Below are 17,703 nucleotides of genomic sequence, written 5' to 3'. Positions count from 1 at the left end.
TTGGGTTGACGACTTTGGTAACTAACTAATTAACTTGACTAATATTTTTAGTAAGTATTATTTATTATTGAATATCATTTGAGGTTACTGACTCGTCTCAACAAAATCTTTGACAATAGATGGTACTCAGGATCTGATGATGAAGTCAGATGGTAGTCATGAGTTCTCATCAACCAGGTCTTGAAACCATTTCGTGTTTGGGCTCGTTTGATTCGCCTCAACAAGATCTTTGACAAGAGGTGATGGTACCCAGGATCTGATGATGAAGCCGGAAGGTAGTCATGAGTTCTCATCAACCAGGTCTTGAAACCATTTCGTGTTTGGGCTCGTTTGATTTGCCTCAACAAGATCTTTGACAAGAGGTGATGGTACCCAGGATCTGATGATGAAGCCGGAAGGTAGTCATGAGTTCTCATCAACCAGGTCTTGAAACCATTTCGTGTTTGGGCTCGTTTGGTTCGTCTCAACAAGATCTTTGACAAGAGATGGTACCCAGGATCTGATGATGACGCTGGAAGGTAGTCAAGAGAATTCATCAACCAGGTCTTGAAACCACTCCGTGTTTGGGCTCGTTTGGTTCGTCTCAACAAAATCTTTGACAAGAGATGGTACCCAGGATCTGATGGTGAAGCCGGAAGGTAGTCAAGAGTATTCAACAACCAGGTCTTGAAACTCTTCTGTGTTTGGGCTCGTTTGATTCGTCTCAACAAGATCTTTGACAAGAGATGGTACCCAGGATCTGATGATGAAGCTGGAAGGTAGTCAAGAGTATTCCACGACCAGGTCTTGAAACCACTTCGTGTTTGGGTTCGTTTGATTCGTCTCAACAAGATCTTTGCCAAGAGATGGTAATCACTCTTTTATACTCTGGCGCATCCACTGTCTCAGTGTGTCAACAGTCAACTAAAGCAGGTAGGCGTAGCGTAGAGTTGTATTTCCTTACAAAAAACCAATACATAGATGTGGACCTTCCTGTGCTCCATGCAATTAAAACAACATAATATTTAAAAACCGGCCGAGAGCGTATCGGGTCACGCTCAGTGTAGGCACTGAGCGTCCCGACACGCTCTCGGCCGGTTTTTAAAGCCGCGTTGGTAAATAGCCGCTCGGCTCTTCCGTAGTTTTCCATATTTTTCAAAAACTACAGAACCTATCAAGTTCAAAACAGTTTTCCTGGAAAGTTTATAAAGTTCTACTTTTGTGATTTTTAAATATTTTTTAAATATATGGTTAAAAAGTTAGAGTGGGGGGGACACACTTTTTTTCTTTAGGAGCGATTATTCCCGAAAATATTAATATTATCAAAAAACGATTTCAGTAATTCATTTTTAAATACCTATCCAACAATAAATCATACGTTAGGGTTGAAATGAAAAAAAATCACTCCCTACTTTAGGTACGTGTAGGGGGGTACCCTAATAAAACATTTTTTCCACTTTTTATTTTTGCACTTTGTCGGCGTGACTGATATACATATTGGTACCAAATTTCAGCTCTCTAGTTCTAACGGTCACTGAGATTATCCGCGGACGGACGGACGGACGGAGGGACAGACAGACAGACATGGCGAAACTATAAGGGTTCCTAGTTGACTACGAAACCCTAAAAACACATTTTAAATATTAAACTTATATTGACCGGGATATAGACCGTGAATATAAGTCTAATGAAAATAACCGTGAATCATTCAAAACTCTTACATTTTAAAATATAAAAAAAACTACTTAAAATTAAAGAAAACCGATCTTAGTTCCATTATATACAGAGTGGGGCCTGTAACAAAGGCGAAGAATTGAACTGTAGGCTATTCTCCTTATACTGATCAACATTTATTCAGTGACTTTTAAAAATTATGAAGTCTTTAAATTTTTAATTTTTCATACAAAATAAATATTAGCTTCAATGTACGCCATTATTGTTGTCATTGACGTTGTCTGTCACACTTTAGACTTAACAGAATTCGCAATACATTACCTCTTAGAAAAAACTTTCAAGGGTGATAAAAATCAAAATACAAGTTATTTTTAAAAGTCGCCGAACAAATGTTGATCAGTATAAGTGCGTTTTCACATTATCCGATCCGATATCGGATGTCGGACCGATATCCCATACATTACAGGCGCCATCTTGGATTTTTTCTATTGAAATGCTTCCGACATCCGATATCGGATCGGATAGTGTGAAAACGGCTTAAGGAGAATAGCCTAGAGTTCAATTCTTCGCCTTTGTTACAGGCCCCACTCTGTATATGTACCTAGAAAACATCATCATCTTCCTTGCGTTATCCCGGCATTTGCCACGGCTCATGGGAGCCTGCGGTCCACTTTGACAACTAATCCCAAGATTTGGCGTAGGCACTAGTTTTTACGAAAGCGACTGCCATCTGACCTTTCAACCCAAAGGGTAAACTAGACCTTATTGGAATAAGTCCGGTTTCCTCACGATGTTTTCCTTCACCGAAAAGAACCTAGAAAACATATCATATACAAAATAAAATAAAACTAAGAAAACGGATTATATTCATTATACGCGATATAATCTGATTCCATAAATTTATTTCATGAGTAACTATCGCGGTGACAGAAGACAATATTATATACACAATTTATTATATTATAAAAGTTTTTTAATTTATTTCTTCCAAGGCTACACACGTTTTAATAAAAAAACTGTGATAAGTTTAATAATTAAACTAAAAGGTCAAGTATTTATGCACGAAATCATGTATGCAAATATGTAATATATATGGTGGTGTTTTTACGCAAGTATCAATAATGGTTAGTCCGCAACGCCACTGACGGCGTGGCGGTACCGACCATGAATGCTATCCCTTTCGCTCTAGCCGCACGTAAGGTTTGTTCGAAGAGGATCGCACGCTATGTCTGTACCGCAGGCTACAATCGTTATGCTTCTGGTTATAGTGTGCGTCTGCACACAGCCGCACGCCAGCGCCGCCGGCGTCGAAATGCGAGCAAGCAGATTTTTTGAAAGCGCTCTTAAGAACTTGAACGCGCGACGATTCGAGTCTACTTTGCCAGACGCTGTCGACGCGATTTGTAATTCGCATTATGTGGATGACTACATAGACAGTTTCACCGACGAAGCCTCGGCCATCAAAATGGTAAGAGAAATAAATTCTATTCACAGCGCCGGCGGGTTCGAAATGAGAAACTGGACTAGCAACAGCGTCTCGGTTTTAAACAGTCTGCCAAATCAAACCTTAGGCACAGCGGCCGTAAGGTTTAAAGTCGATCGGCAGCAGGAAGGTGAGCGTACTCTCGGGCTCATATGGTATCCAGCCGATGATAAGTTAGCATTCGACTTATCATTAAAACGGATTCCCGAAAGTATCGTAAACGGCGATGAGCGTCCTACAAAGCGTCTTATGCTTAGGGTAATAATGTCTATTTTCGACATATTAGGATTTTTATCTCCTTTCACCATTCAGGGTCGTATAATGCTGCAGGACACTTGGCGATTAAATGTAGACTGGAATGATTATATTCCAGACGCTATTTATGATAAATGGCGAAAATGGATTGACCTACTTAAGGTAATTAGCGACATACGTATACCAAGATGCTATCAGTCAGCTGTTCGCAACCGCGGCCACGAAGATAAGGAGTCTTCGCCCGTGGGAGGGAGTGAGACGCAAGATCAGGCGGTCGAAGCATCGGTAAGTACCTCAAGTGCGACGTTGCCGCAATCGACGCTCGCGCCCGGCAACGATGCATCTACGTCATGCGCTACGAAAGCCTACGAATGCGTAGCGGAAGCTACGAGCACTACGCGCACGAAACAGGTAGGTTATAACAACTTACAACTGCACATATTTTGTGATAGTAGTACTCGAGCTATGTGTACTGTTGCTTACTGGCGTTGGGAGATAAATAATTGTATTAAAGTTGCATTTATTGCCAGTAAATGTAAAGTTATGCCAGTAAAGCAGCTAACAGTACCTAAGGCCGAGTTACAAGCCGCACTATTAGCCGCCAGGCTGGCTAATACTATAGGTAAGGAGCACAAGTTAGTTCCAGAGCGGCGTTTCTTCTGGTGCGATAGTTCGACTGTGCTACACTGGGTGCGTAATAACACGCGCACATATAAAACATTCGAAGCGAACCGGTTAGGCGAGATTGATGAGTTATCCCGTGTGGACGAGTGGAATTATATACCTACAAAACTGAATGTAGCAGATTTAGCTACACGGGAGACTTTCGATCACGCTCAATTAGATAAATGGTTCGCGGGTCCGAATTTTTTATATGAAGACGTGTCTATGTGGCCCAAAGATATTATTTTGCCGCAGCCAGACATCGCGCCGCCTGAATGTGTTGCTGTCGTACAGGAAGAGGTTTCAATTGGACTGGCTGTACCGGACCCCCTGCGGTTTTCTTCTTGGCTACGCTTGAAGAGGACCACGGCTACGGTACTAGCTTTTATTGACAGAAGATGTAAAGGTATACAGTCTCATGTCGATTGTGGTACTATGGAGCGTGCCGAAAGATTGCTTCTGCGGCACGCACAGGCGGAGTCGTTCGGCGAAGACCTCGTCAGAATTAAAAATGGTAAACCACTGCACCGCTCAAGTAGATTGGTCTCTCTGTCACCGGTGCTTGACGAACATGGTCTGCTGCGAGTAAGCGGCCGAATAGATGCCGTAATGGACGTACCTATCGACGTTAAGAGGCCGTTGATACTGGATGGTCGCCACCAGGTGAGTAAGTTAATCGTTCGAGATTATCACGTGACTCTGGCGCACGGTAACCAAGAAACCATCGTTAATGAGGTAAAACAACGGTTCTGGATCTTACGTTTAAGACCTACCGTTAAATTTATAGCATCTTCCTGTATGCTGTGTAGAATCCGTAAGTGTCAACCGAGGATTCCACGAATGGGGGACCTACCGAGGGCTCGGATGGCACACCATCAGCGTGCATTCTCCTACTGCGGTTTAGACTTGTTCGGACCGATGGAGGTCGTCGTGGGACGACGCCGCGAAAAAAGGTATGGAGTTTTATTTACTTGCCTGACGGTGCGCGCGGTCCACATTGAGCTGGTCTCCTCTCTGACGTCGGACTCGCTGATAATGTCGCTGCGCCGGATGGCGGCCAGGCGTGGCTGGCCATCACACCTGTACTCAGATAACGGGACAAACCTGCGCGGCGCCTGTACTGAGCTTCAGCGATCGATGCAGGAACTGAACACTGAAGAACTGAAAAGTTATGGTGTCAACAAAGGTATGGAGTGGACTTTCATACCTCCCGCTAGTCCCCATTGGGGTGGGGCGTGGGAGCGTTTAATACGTAGTCTCAAGTCCTCTCTCAAAGTCATTTTAAATGAGCGTGCACCACGGGACGAAGTTTTAAGCACGCTCATGGCGGAAGTCGAAAATATAGTGAACAGTCGTCCCTTGATGCACGTCTCCGTGGAAAATGGAGATGTAGAATCTCTCACTCCAAACCATTTCCTCCTTGGTACGTCGTCAAACCTGCCTACTATCGGTACCTTTGACGGCTCTGATCTGTACCTGCGGAAACAGTGGCGTACAGCTCAAAGGCTTACCGATATGTTTTGGCAGAGGTGGATGAAGGAGATCCTACCGGACCTCATACCAAGGAGGAAGTGGCATGCGGAAAGTAAGCCGCTACAAGTCGGCGACCTCGTCCTTGTTGTGGACCCAAACTCTCCTCGCAACATGTGGCCAAAGGGTTTGGTCACACAGGTGTTTCCAGGTAAGGACGGACGAGTACGGTTGGTCGAGGTGAAGACAAAGACAGGGACCTGGCGCCGCTCTGCGGCACGCATCGCGCCCATCTCTTTGGATAAATAGTGCTGACACAGCACTAGGGTGGGGAGTGTTGGCGATGCGTACTCTTATACCTGTGGCTAGTTATAGTTTAGTAGTTTTACTTAAATAAAACACTGCCATGTGAAATTAGATTTTAATTCCTTAGACTTAAGGTCGAATATTGTTTGTAGCATAAGCCATGCAATTCGTTGCTATGCGCCGTCGGGCAGTCCGCTGCCGGCCGCGAGCCTGTTAACGTACGCTCTCGTGACATTTTCTGTCTTTGTGTGTTTTGAAATACAATCTTCATAATTGAACCTGACTTTTTCTTCATGACCCTACCATAACAAACATTGGCTTTCATAGAAGGTTAGGTTGAACTGCGATGCTATATATACAAAACGATGACGGCTTCTAATGTAGGTTTAGGTTAGGTTAGAACTGTGACCACACACAAAAATGACCAGCTTACAGAGTAGGTTTAGGTTAGGTTAGAACTTTAATCACACAGAAACAAACGGCTTACCGAGTAGGTTTAGGTTAGGTTAGAACTGCGACCTACACAAAAACGAATGGCTTTTAAATTAGGTTTAGGTTAGGTTATGACTGTGACCACACACAAAAACAAATAGTTTACAGAGTAGGTTTAGGTTAGGTTAGAACTGCGACCCTACACATCAAAGAACGGTCTATTCTATCATACATATAGGTTAAGGTTAGGTTAGAACTGTGACCAAACACAAAAACAAACAATTTACAGAGTAGGTTTAGGTTACGTTAGTACTGTGTGTGATCACACAGAAACAAACGGCTTACAGAGTAGGTTTAGGTTAGGTTTGAAACTGCGACCCTACACAACAACGAACCTTTTTTCAAAAGTAGGTTTAGGTTATGTTAGAACTGTGACCAAACAAACAGTTTACAATATGTAGAATTTTATAAAAAATCATAATTGAAATGATATTATGCGTAATGAATTGTATTTAATGTAAAACAAAATGAAATGAAAAAACACGAAACGAAATACCACGATATAAAGTATACTCGGAATAACTAATCTACGAAATAAAAGTCTACGGTTTGATTTTACTTGTATTGATTGTTCTACGGTATGAACTGTCGATGAAATGAAGTTATTTGAAACGTTGTCTTTGAAATAATATTCGAACAAGTGTCTGTCGGCGATTCAAGGGTAAACCGTTGTAACGACTCCAAGAAACGCTTTGTCATGATGACGTCATTGATAAGAACTCCTAATTGCTTATTACATATTCCTTCTGGAAATAACGCTATTCTACTTGTGGTTAAATCGATAGAACTAATAAAGGTAATAAATATAATGTCGTTGCAAAGCTGCATACCTATTCAACGTTTACAAAGGACCTACGTTTGATATCCATGTTTGGCTACAACGATTTACGTCTACGTCTATCCCCAAGCACGTAGATATAAAAGTCAAAGGGGGGGGTTCGGTTACACATTGAAAATGAACAAGCGAGCGAAGCAAGCGCGAACATTTTCCTAAGTAGACGACGCAACGCATTTCCATGAGTTCTAAAGTGGAAGTTTGAATACTTGGAACCTCACCTTACATACAAAGAAAACCGACACAATATAAATTTTGGAATATGCGTCCTTCGTTTCATACAATTATGAGCGCCGATATTATGATAAAGGTCTGCAGACGGTCAAGAAAATTGATTTTTCTACAAATTTGTGTCTAAGTCACGGGAACAATCAATATGAAAACCATTAGGAATCTCATAAATTATTGTCACAAAACGTACCTGCAATCAAATTCCAAATAGCATTCATCTTATTAGTAGCATGTATTTTTTGTTCTACCAACCAATTCTTAAATGTTGCTGATGAAATAATATTTTGCCGCTCAACTATTTATTAAGTAGATAACTTATCCAAAATGCAGATCAATATTGGTTATTCACATTGACCGTTTGTGAATTATTTGCTGAGTGACTTGTAGCTCGATTTTTATTTGTTGCTGGCATTTTTTTATCTTGTCCAAATTATTAAATGGCAGATTTGTTTGCAGATCGCTTTTAAAAACGGCTGATCATTTAATTCTGTTTATTACTTCGCCATCCTAACGGTTAACCAAGGGTTAACCATTACGCGATAAGCTGGTAGCGATCGGTTGGTCATTATCATTAAGGCTAATTGACAGTTAACTTTACTATCAGTACTATCACCTTTGTGTTGTCACGTTAACATTAACGGCTTGTAGTTAACATGCTTACGAAGTGTTTGATCAAGATAATATTTTAAAACTATTTTGTTTTACAAGGTGGCAAAGTTATTTAACAGCTCATGTTAATATTAAAACCAGTGCAAGCAAAAGATCCCTAAAATGAACCACAAGCATACCGAGGGGTTCGAAAAATGACAGTAGGTATTTTCCCCCATCCAGATTTTTCTACCACAGCAACTGAAATTTTGCCGTTGTTTTGAAATATTTTAATCCGATTTTGAACATTCAAAAAGGGCCTAGAATAAATTTTTCGTGGAAAATGTTTGCCTTGGATGAGACTTTGACTTACAGTCTCTGGACAGACTTTTCTGCTTATCAATATTAAATTCAAAAGCCTGTACCAATTTTATTGGTTTTTAACCCCTGACGCAAAAACGACGCGGCATTATAAGTTTGACGTGTATGTCTGTCTGTGGCATCGTAGCTTTCGAGCGATGAACCGATTTAGATCTAATTTTTTTTTGAAAGCTGAATTAGTCGAGAGTGTTCTTAGCCATGTTTGATGAAAATCGGTCTACTATGTCCGGTTTTTTTGAATTTTGAAAAAAATAATAATTTTTTGGTTAGGTTATTACCTCGATGTGTCCATTCAGGAATTTCTACTATCCTTGTACCAGTGTACCAACAAAATTAAACCAAGTTAATTGGAATCCCTTGAATTAATAATCTTGGCGTGAACTAGTTAAGGCAATCGACCATCGTGACCCGCTTGCCACGTCTTGGCGTGCCCTAGATTACAATCACTATTAACCATGGAGCATTGACTATTGAGGAGTAGAACCTGAATGCCTCAAGTGCTATTTGCCAAAAGAGGAGGAAAACAGTAGGTACACATTCCGCAAAAAACAGACGCATTATAGGTACCCAATTATAATTAAATTACAAACGGAAACTGAATAAAACTGGGTTTTGTTTACCTACCTAAACACGTGCGTAAGAATGATTAGATGATTAAACAAACATTTGTTTATAAATAAAATACTTCTGCCAAGATCATAAGTCAATTCTTTTGTCACAAAAGAGGATCCCAAAAATGTCTTGAGCCGTAGAACCTAAACCGAGGGAATGGTATTGGTACTTATTTCAAAAGGCCTTAGACCAAAGGGAATGCCGTTGAACTCTTATTGGCCGCCAATGAACCGCTATTGATCACTACAAGTATGCAATGCAACTATGCACGCACGTAGCAGGTGCATACGGGTAATAAATTTGTTTTTAATTCTTTATAGTTAATTTAATTAAAAACAAATTGGTATCTTTTCTTTAGGAGTTACTTTTTTTACAGAAATACATATCTAATTTATGTAGTGAAACGTCTTATTAAAAAATATTATTCTGGCATCTCCACTTGTGTTATACCCGCTCGTTAAACCCACATTCTTAATACTTTAACGAATATGTGTAAGTATAATGAATTACTTTGAATGACTCATTAGTTTTGTCGCTCGCTCGACTCAAAGTTGCTTTAAAAATAAACTTTTATTACAAAACTCAACGTTTTAGAGCTTCAAACAAGTAAGTACTTAGAGGGTAACATGCGTAATTGCTAAAAATAAAATACTTACGAACTCCCACGCCTGCTTGACCTTTTCCATAATTATTGATTAGGCATGTACTTATAATTGTGTGTTTCAACAGTTTATATTTTCCATTAATTAAGTATAAACTTAATTAATGGAAATCCCACCTACCTCATTACAAATAAGATCATAATATATATGTAATGAACTATTCATAAGAGCTTGTAACTAGGCCTACATGAATAAAGATATTTTGAATTTGAATTTGAATTTACCAATCTTTCGATGTCGATCGATGGTATCGAATTATCGATCGATTGAGACGACCGGAAGTAAGTCCTATTTGCGACAGCAAAATTATGTCCCGTTCATACACTTCTGGTTCAGCTGACAAAATACCTAACTAAAAACTTGAAAATATTAGGCAATTTTTGAACTTAGGTCCATTGAACCTAAATACAGCGCATATGTTATAGAAGGCTTATTCGTATTATGTATTATGCTCTTGTAAGTAACGTCAATGGTTAACGTTATTCCCCGTCAAGGCTTGCCCAGTGACTTGACAAATTGACAGCTGTTCCGGTTCCGTCTCGTGATCAATTGAGGAAAACAGTCGATAACGATAAAAACACCCAACTGCTCCATGTTGCGGAATAAAAAGTCAATTAATTTGTAAGTAACTTCGCGTATTTTGAGGTTTCTTTTGAGTTTGGTGCACATGCAGTTTCTCACTATCGAGTTGTACTTCAGTTTCCCGAAAGGGTCAATCCGCGGCAAGAGTAACACGAGTCACGATTTTATGGCATGTTCCATTTATTCACGATAAGATAAGATAAGATTAGAGAATTTTAATTTTTATCAATAAATGTATCTTTTATTGATAAAAATTAAAATTTTTTACACGTCAGAATATTTCTTAATTAACAATTTTATTATATCATTCTAATATTCAAAAATCTTATTTATTTACATTTTATAAATTTAGGTAAGTAGGTATAAAATGCACGATGCAAGTTCAAGTGATAATCTATCTCGAAATAAGTTTTACTTTAAAAATCGAAATAAGATGTCATATAATATAAAAGAAAAAATGACGAGCACCACCAGTGGTGAAGGCCGGATTCAAACCGGCGTCTTTAGCAATCCAGGCTAACGCCATGAACCCCTAGGCCACCTCGCCACAGCGGAAGCCGTCGAAATTTCTCTTCTACATCTCATCTTTGTAAGACTAGGCGTCTTTGACCAACTCTAAGGGCAAGCAGTAGGTGCTTGCACCTCCTATACGAAACCTTTACAGGTTTACGATATGGCTAGAGAGACTGGTGCTGCCATCTATACGCAACTATGGGAACAAATCAAATTATTTTTAAAAAATATTTTGATTTGTGTTTTTTTAAGTAGTCACACTACTATAGGTATAAGTGTACTGTATAAGATTTTCTTTCCCAATATATGCATAGATCCTTTCATTTGCCGCTGTAGTTCAAATAAACACTCAATGAAGTCGTGACTCACGTTACTTTTACGTGGATTCACCCCAAACGGAGCCAAGACTCCCATGAGCCGTGGCGAATGCCGGGATAACGCAAGAAGATAAGGAAGAAGACTTAGGGTCGGTTGCACCAAACCGTCTGTCATCTTAAAGCTTGCGTTATTGTAGCAAGAAGATAGACGTCCGCTGCGTGACGATGATGTGTCTGTCAAATGTGGTTGATGCAACTGGCCCTTAGTCTCCCCAAATTTAATCGTAGTGAGGTGGAATCGTAAATGAGCTGATAAATAGGAAAAGGGTTAGTCCACGGAACAACAGCTAAAATGGTATCATTTGGGACGCCTTAAAGAATTTTATTCGAAAACAAACAATAAAGTAAAACAAAGACGAACTATAAACCTAAAGCAACATTTTGACCCTATGAAAATCAAATGTTTATAATTTATAATAAAAAAAAAAAACAAAAGCCAAACACATTTTTGTAATAAACTTAATCGATTTTTAAGTCGATGAGCTTATCATAATATGCATCCATTGAAGCATGAGGTCATATTACTGACCTTGCCTTACAACTTTATTTACGAAGAGTCGTATCGTCCTACTAAATCTTATAATAAAAAAGGTTCTTTTTAGACGACTGTAGCAATGTCAAACCGTGGGCTGGTAGCACGCAATGAACCATTTTGTCTTATAAAACACCTTATTTTGAGGCCACGATAGACAAAGGCTGCTTAAATTCTTAAGGATTTTTTAGCTATAAGCTTGGGAGAACAAATTTAATGTCGGAATTAATATAAGAAAATCCTATTAGGTATTTTCATCGGAAAAGAGATAGCAGATTAAAGTCAAGAAAAACTCATACTTAAAAGATAAATCCATACCTACTAATATTATAAATGGGAAAGTGTGTGTGTCTGTTTGTTTGTCCGTCTTTCACGGCAAAACGGAGCGACAAATTGACGTGATTTTTAAGTGGAGATAGTTGAAGGTATGGAGTGACATAGGCTACTTTTGTCTCTTTCTAACGCGAGCGAAGCCGCTGGCAAAAACAAGGCAAATACCTAAGTAAACATTGAACCTAATGTACTGGAAAACTCTTACACAAATTGCCTAAGACCTTCGGCAAGCTCAAGAAGGAACCCCATAGGTACATTTTTTGACATGGGTTCCGCGAGAATTGATTGGAACGCCCCTATGTCGGTCATCGTAAATCCGTGGACCTCAAAGAGCTGCATTCTCTTCGCTCGAGTCCGGACACACTCCATAAGGAAGTGATGCACATCCTCAACAGTTCCACAATCTTCGCAGTTCGGCGATTCGGTGTTCCTAATTAAGTAGATGTGCAAACTTATTCAATGGAATGTGTCCGGTCGGATCGAAGTCTGTGTGCCCGGAGGGCATGCCCTCTCATCTGGAACATCGTAGAATTAATGTCAAACCAAAATCATAGATGGCGCTACGTGCCACGATTAGCCATTATGAGTTATTTATTCAATAAATTTAAAGGTCTTAAAGGTATTATTTTAGTCTCATGCACTAAGAATAGTAAGAATATCATTAATTTAATACGCAAATCCACAAAAACACGAATTCAATGCAATAATTTTCAAAATTCGAATCTAAAATTTATTTCACGACTGAATACAACATCAGCAAACTCGCATTGAACGTTATTGAGTCGTCTAGTGGCCCGGACAATATCTAATTCGCGTCAATGAGCCAACTTCCCACCAGGGGATAACCCCATACGTGAAAGGTAAGAGAGGTAGTGGAGCAGTTATTTATTTCATGTGCCTTGCCTACCTCTTTTGAGAATACAGAGGTGAGTTCATGTGTGTATGTATTGTAAAACGACCAAACGTTGTCATTGGATCGTATGCGACCTTAAAAGTCGCCATCCGGTTAAGACGGAAGTTGTCCCTTCACTCTGAACCGTGACCTCCGCTAAATATATGTAGCTCTTATCATGGAGTAGTTAGATGTGTGCCGCCCAACATGTCCTCTAGATGTCACAAAATTGTAGTCATTTTAGCAAAAGAAACAAAGGACGTTCGATACCACAGTCTTTTACATGCCTCTTATTCGGAAACGTGTGTTTACCTCGCTCGACGGAAGTCTATAGAGGATGTTCCATCCCATCGGAATACACAGAAAACGAACTGAGTAACAAATCTTAATCGAAATGTTATAGCCCTTTCTATAAAACAGTACAAAATCAAGAAGATCGACGGTGGCTCATTCCAAGAAGCTACAAGTGACAATCCTAAAAAAATTCAAAAAGAAAGTCAAAGTCAAAGGTAAATTTGCCAATTTCAGCTAAGTAGGTAACTCGTAGCTTTATAAAATGAGCTACGTACGTCTAAAAGCCAAAAGACGTTCGTTTAACTAATATTGCTCGCTGCCGCCTTATGACGCCTATCATTCCTATTTATAACCCTCATTCAAACAGTGTTTGTAGCAACCATGACTACCCCCTTATCGATGGTTCTACTGAGTCATATCCTGTCACCTGTTCAAAGCACTGAACAAGAACTATAGTTAAGGTAGCGCCGCCACACATTACTTATTCAGAAAGGGCTTCTAACGAAGTATTTCTCGGAAGTCGGAACTTTACCTGTCCAATTCATCATTTCAAAGTGTCTTCATGAATTGCATGAAGCAAATTCTTACTATTCCAAAAACATCAAATGTTTTGGAATAGTAAAAATGAAAGTTTTCTTTCGACACCAATTCAAAATATGTTCTACATATACAAGAAACAGTTAGAATACTCTGACAACATAATTTTCGATCAAAAATTTGGAAAATGGACAGCGAAATTATTTGCAATCAAACGTAATGCCGCAATTGCAAGTTTATAAATACATTGTTCCGAGCCCAAAATCGAATACTCAACCATCTATTTTTATTTCCTTGGCACAAAATTAATTGAACATACCAATTCTCAAATTGTATAGAAAGGGTAAAGGTTACCTCTATAGCTATTGTTAAATTCCAAAAGGCAAACTGTTAATACCGTCTATAACCAAGTCTACGAAGGTTCGTGGACCTTTCGTGTTGGACCATTATTGCGATAGCGATTAAGTAATTGCAAACACGACTGCGATTGAAGTGCGATTGCTGTCTTTATGGGCTGCCCTCATTCCTGCGGGGTAAAAGCCTTAAAAAGTACTTTATTTACATTGCACATTTTTATGCGATTTTCCGTATAAAACTTATGGTAAAAATCTAATTATTTAATTCGATCAGAAGTAAATGTGGTAGGAGGCGAAATTTTAACTCGCAATTTTCATTCCGAAAGTCACGCCATTTGATTACCAACGTATATGTATAGCCGACATATTGACCACATATGTAGGTAGGTACGCTAATGTAGCTCCCAAACACATACACCAATGTTTCAATAATATGAACGTAATTTGAAAGAGTGATAGGGAGAAGTGATCATACTCTACGCATAATAAATGGTGAGCATGTTGACTAAGTAGATACTTACTTAGTTAGGTACCTCTTTCATTTTTACTCCTCAAAGGACAATAAGAACGCACACTTAATTAGCCTTATTAAATTCTTCCGTGTAAATAAGGAAAACATAACACCAATATTGTGAAGTATTTAAACCTCTTAATGATTCATATCATATACCGACGTATGTTGATATGTGCTAACTGTTTCTGTGTATTTAAAAACTACTACCTTCACTTTTGAAATGGGAACCATCAGTGGTCATGGTTCGTCAGTCACGGTATCGAGTACTCACGATTGTCTATTGTTATGTAAACGAGTTCATATCGAAACCGGTAATAATATTTATGTTTTGAATCGTTTTTTTAACGGCTAGTTGGATGACTGGGAGGATAAATTTGAACTATGTTCATAATATATAGTACTTGTCCAGATGAGAGTAGAATTCCTACAGCAGGAGTGTAGGTGTCTAATCCATAGGATAATTCGCGAACGTGGTGTCCAAAACTACCGGCACATATCCTCATTGTTTTTTAACCTTCGAACTCAAGTCCATCGACGCCTTAAACAAAGGATACTATAGACTAGACAGCCAAATAATAATACCACTACCGAACGAGATGGTCACATACAAATTATAATAAGAGTGACAGAGAGCAAAATGTTATTTTTTGTCTTTGTCATAGTTTCACTTTTCCGCCGCTACCACAAACGAGTTTGTGGCAAACAATAAGGACGTGACTTGTCAAGCTTATTATCCGCCCAAATTACGTAGGTTGTGTATGGTAAACTGTCAGCCATTTTTGAAGTGATTCTTAAATTCGCTCCATTATTCTATATCCGTCCCTTACGGGTGTACGCTTGCGTCAAGTCTATAGTATCCTTCGTCTGAGATCGACGCTATCCACCTGGTAGTCGGCAATGTTAGATTCCATATTGGTCATTAATTTTGGAATCAGCACCCCCTAAAACCAATTTTACGACACCCATGACGACTTTTGTGTCAAAGTGACAGTCAGCAATGTCAGATTCCACATTGTTCATTAATTTTGGAATCAGCACCCCCGCAAACCTATTTGACGACATCCATGACGACTTTTGTGTCAAAGTGACAGTCAGCAATGTCAGATTTCACATTGGTCATTAATTTTGGAATCAGCACCCCTAAAACCTATTTTACGACACCCATGACGACTTTTGTGTCAAAGTGACAGTCAGCAATGACAGATTCCAAATCGGTCATTAATTTTTAAATCAGCACACCCGAAAACCTATACTCGTGGTATATGCACTTGAAATGTGAAAGTGAAAATGCTAGAATGACATGTAAACCAAAAACAATTTGAGTGACATAAAGAAGTAAAGTAATAAGCCTGGCAACATGATACAAAGTTTCGCTAATGCAGTTCGAGACTTAGGTACACCTGTTTGAAGCCCATTGAAACAGTCTGCCACTGTCGTGCCAACATGAAAGAGTTAGGGGGTTAGATTAGTCTACGATAACGATATTATCGTAAGCATGTGTGCATTTGGCTACCCTGACTTCAAGCTCGATTTCGTTTATAAAAGTCGTCTGAGGTCGGGAACGCGGCATTTTCCTACACCGTCTGGCGTTCAAAACCTAATCTATAAGTTGTATTCAGCTCATATTGAATGCCCTAACTTTACCTGTTTGTGTTTATTTTATCAATGTTATTTTCTTTTTTCTTTGCAGAAAGTGAAAGATGTTACCTCGGAAAAGGAATAGGGGTCTGCTGGCGCTGGCGCTGATGCTGCTGGTGCAGTCTTCTCACCAACACGGCTCTGGAGCACCTCCTGGGGTAAGGCTTGTCAACTTCTATATCAGAGTATAAACTGGTGTCGATTATTAAGGCTGGAAAATAAAAATAATGCACCTATATTATAAAAAGAATTCAATTTAACATGGCATTCAATCAAGCAAGTTGATTTGTTTTTGACACAAACCTCTTTATTTGCAAAATTTGTGGATTTTTTGCGTACCTAGCAACTTCAACTTCAAAATTGCAGTTATATTTTAAAATACTGGTAAAGGGAAAAAGTTAGTGGTGAGAATTTGATTTGTTTGACCCGAACTATTACAAACGAATAACTGGTCGAATAACCCTTGCTTCACTCGCTTGAAATCAACACAAAAATAAAATAATGATAAATTTATTTACGTTTTACATGTCAGTCAAATTGACAACCAGTACGCAGTGTTGCTAAGTTAATTAACACCTATAAAGGTGACTTTGCACCACTTTAAAGTAGGTACGTACGTTAGTTAGTTAGTTAGTTTTATTGGGCATTTTCCGCAAGTCGACATCCGTCGTGCCTATTTTGCGTGAAATTAACGAGGTAGCACTACTCTAGCCACCCCAGCTCCTCTACGAATCCTAGCAGTGTTTTCAGGTTGCTAAATACCTCTTTCAATGTGTTCGGCGTACCTAGATACTTGTTCCTATATACTTCTACCTGTTTACACTCTAGAAGAAAGTGTTTGGTGGTTTCTTCTGCTTCCATGCACGCTCTGCACATGGGGCTATCGGTTATACCTATGTTATTGAGGTGTTTGTTCAGTGTGTTGTGTCCTGTCATTAATCCTACTAGTTTTCGCAGTTGCTTTCTGGGAGTTCTGAGTAAGATTTTTGTGAGCTTTGTATTAGGTTCAGCAAGAATTTCTTTGGTTTGTCTACATGTGTCTAATTCAACCCAGTATTTGTTGTGTAACTGTTTGTAGTGTTGACTAAGTTGGTTTTTCCTGTATGACACTGGTAGGGGTATGATGGGTTCGGGTCCATATGCCGGTGTGGCTGATCCTTCTCGGGCCAGTTCATCCGCTGCATCATTCCCTCTTGATCCACTGTGCCCCTTTATCCATTGTATTGTTACTTTGTTGTCCTCTTCGCACACTTCCGTGAGTCTTTGGTGACATTCTAGTATTAGTTTCGAAGTAAGTTTTGGGCTGTCTAGTGCCTGAAGCACTGATTTGCTGTCTGATAGTATCAGTATGTTTTCATGTTTTACCTGTCGTCTCTTTATGGCATTGCAAGCTTCTATTATTCCCACACATTCAGCTTGGAATACCGTGCTGTGTTCACCTAAGGGCTTGGATATGTGTATGTTTAAGTCCTCTGAGAAGACTCCACACCCTGTTCCCTCCTTT

General features: G+C 39.3%; 1 protein-coding gene across 2 annotated transcripts in view; it reads left to right on the top strand.

Annotated features, from left to right (window-relative positions):
- LOC125242400 (putative ferric-chelate reductase 1 homolog) overlaps positions 1 to 17,703 on the top strand; it is a 55,553-nt gene that overhangs the window by 26,943 nt on the left and 10,907 nt on the right. For both annotated transcript variants that reach the window (XM_048151202.1, XM_048151203.1), the window contains exon 2: positions 16,252 to 16,357. In XM_048151202.1, the coding sequence (XP_048007159.1) occupies positions 16,262 to 16,357 (96 nt within the window). In that variant the 5' untranslated portion in view covers positions 16,252 to 16,261. The remainder of the gene's footprint in view (positions 1 to 16,251; positions 16,358 to 17,703) is intronic.

The sequence above is a fragment of the Leguminivora glycinivorella genome, chromosome 2 (genome assembly GCF_023078275.1).
Source record: "Leguminivora glycinivorella isolate SPB_JAAS2020 chromosome 2, LegGlyc_1.1, whole genome shotgun sequence".
Taxonomy (NCBI): Eukaryota; Metazoa; Arthropoda; class Insecta; order Lepidoptera; family Tortricidae; genus Leguminivora; species Leguminivora glycinivorella.
Note: the sequence above shows the minus strand (reverse complement) of the source record. Positions and strands in the feature narration are given on the sequence as shown.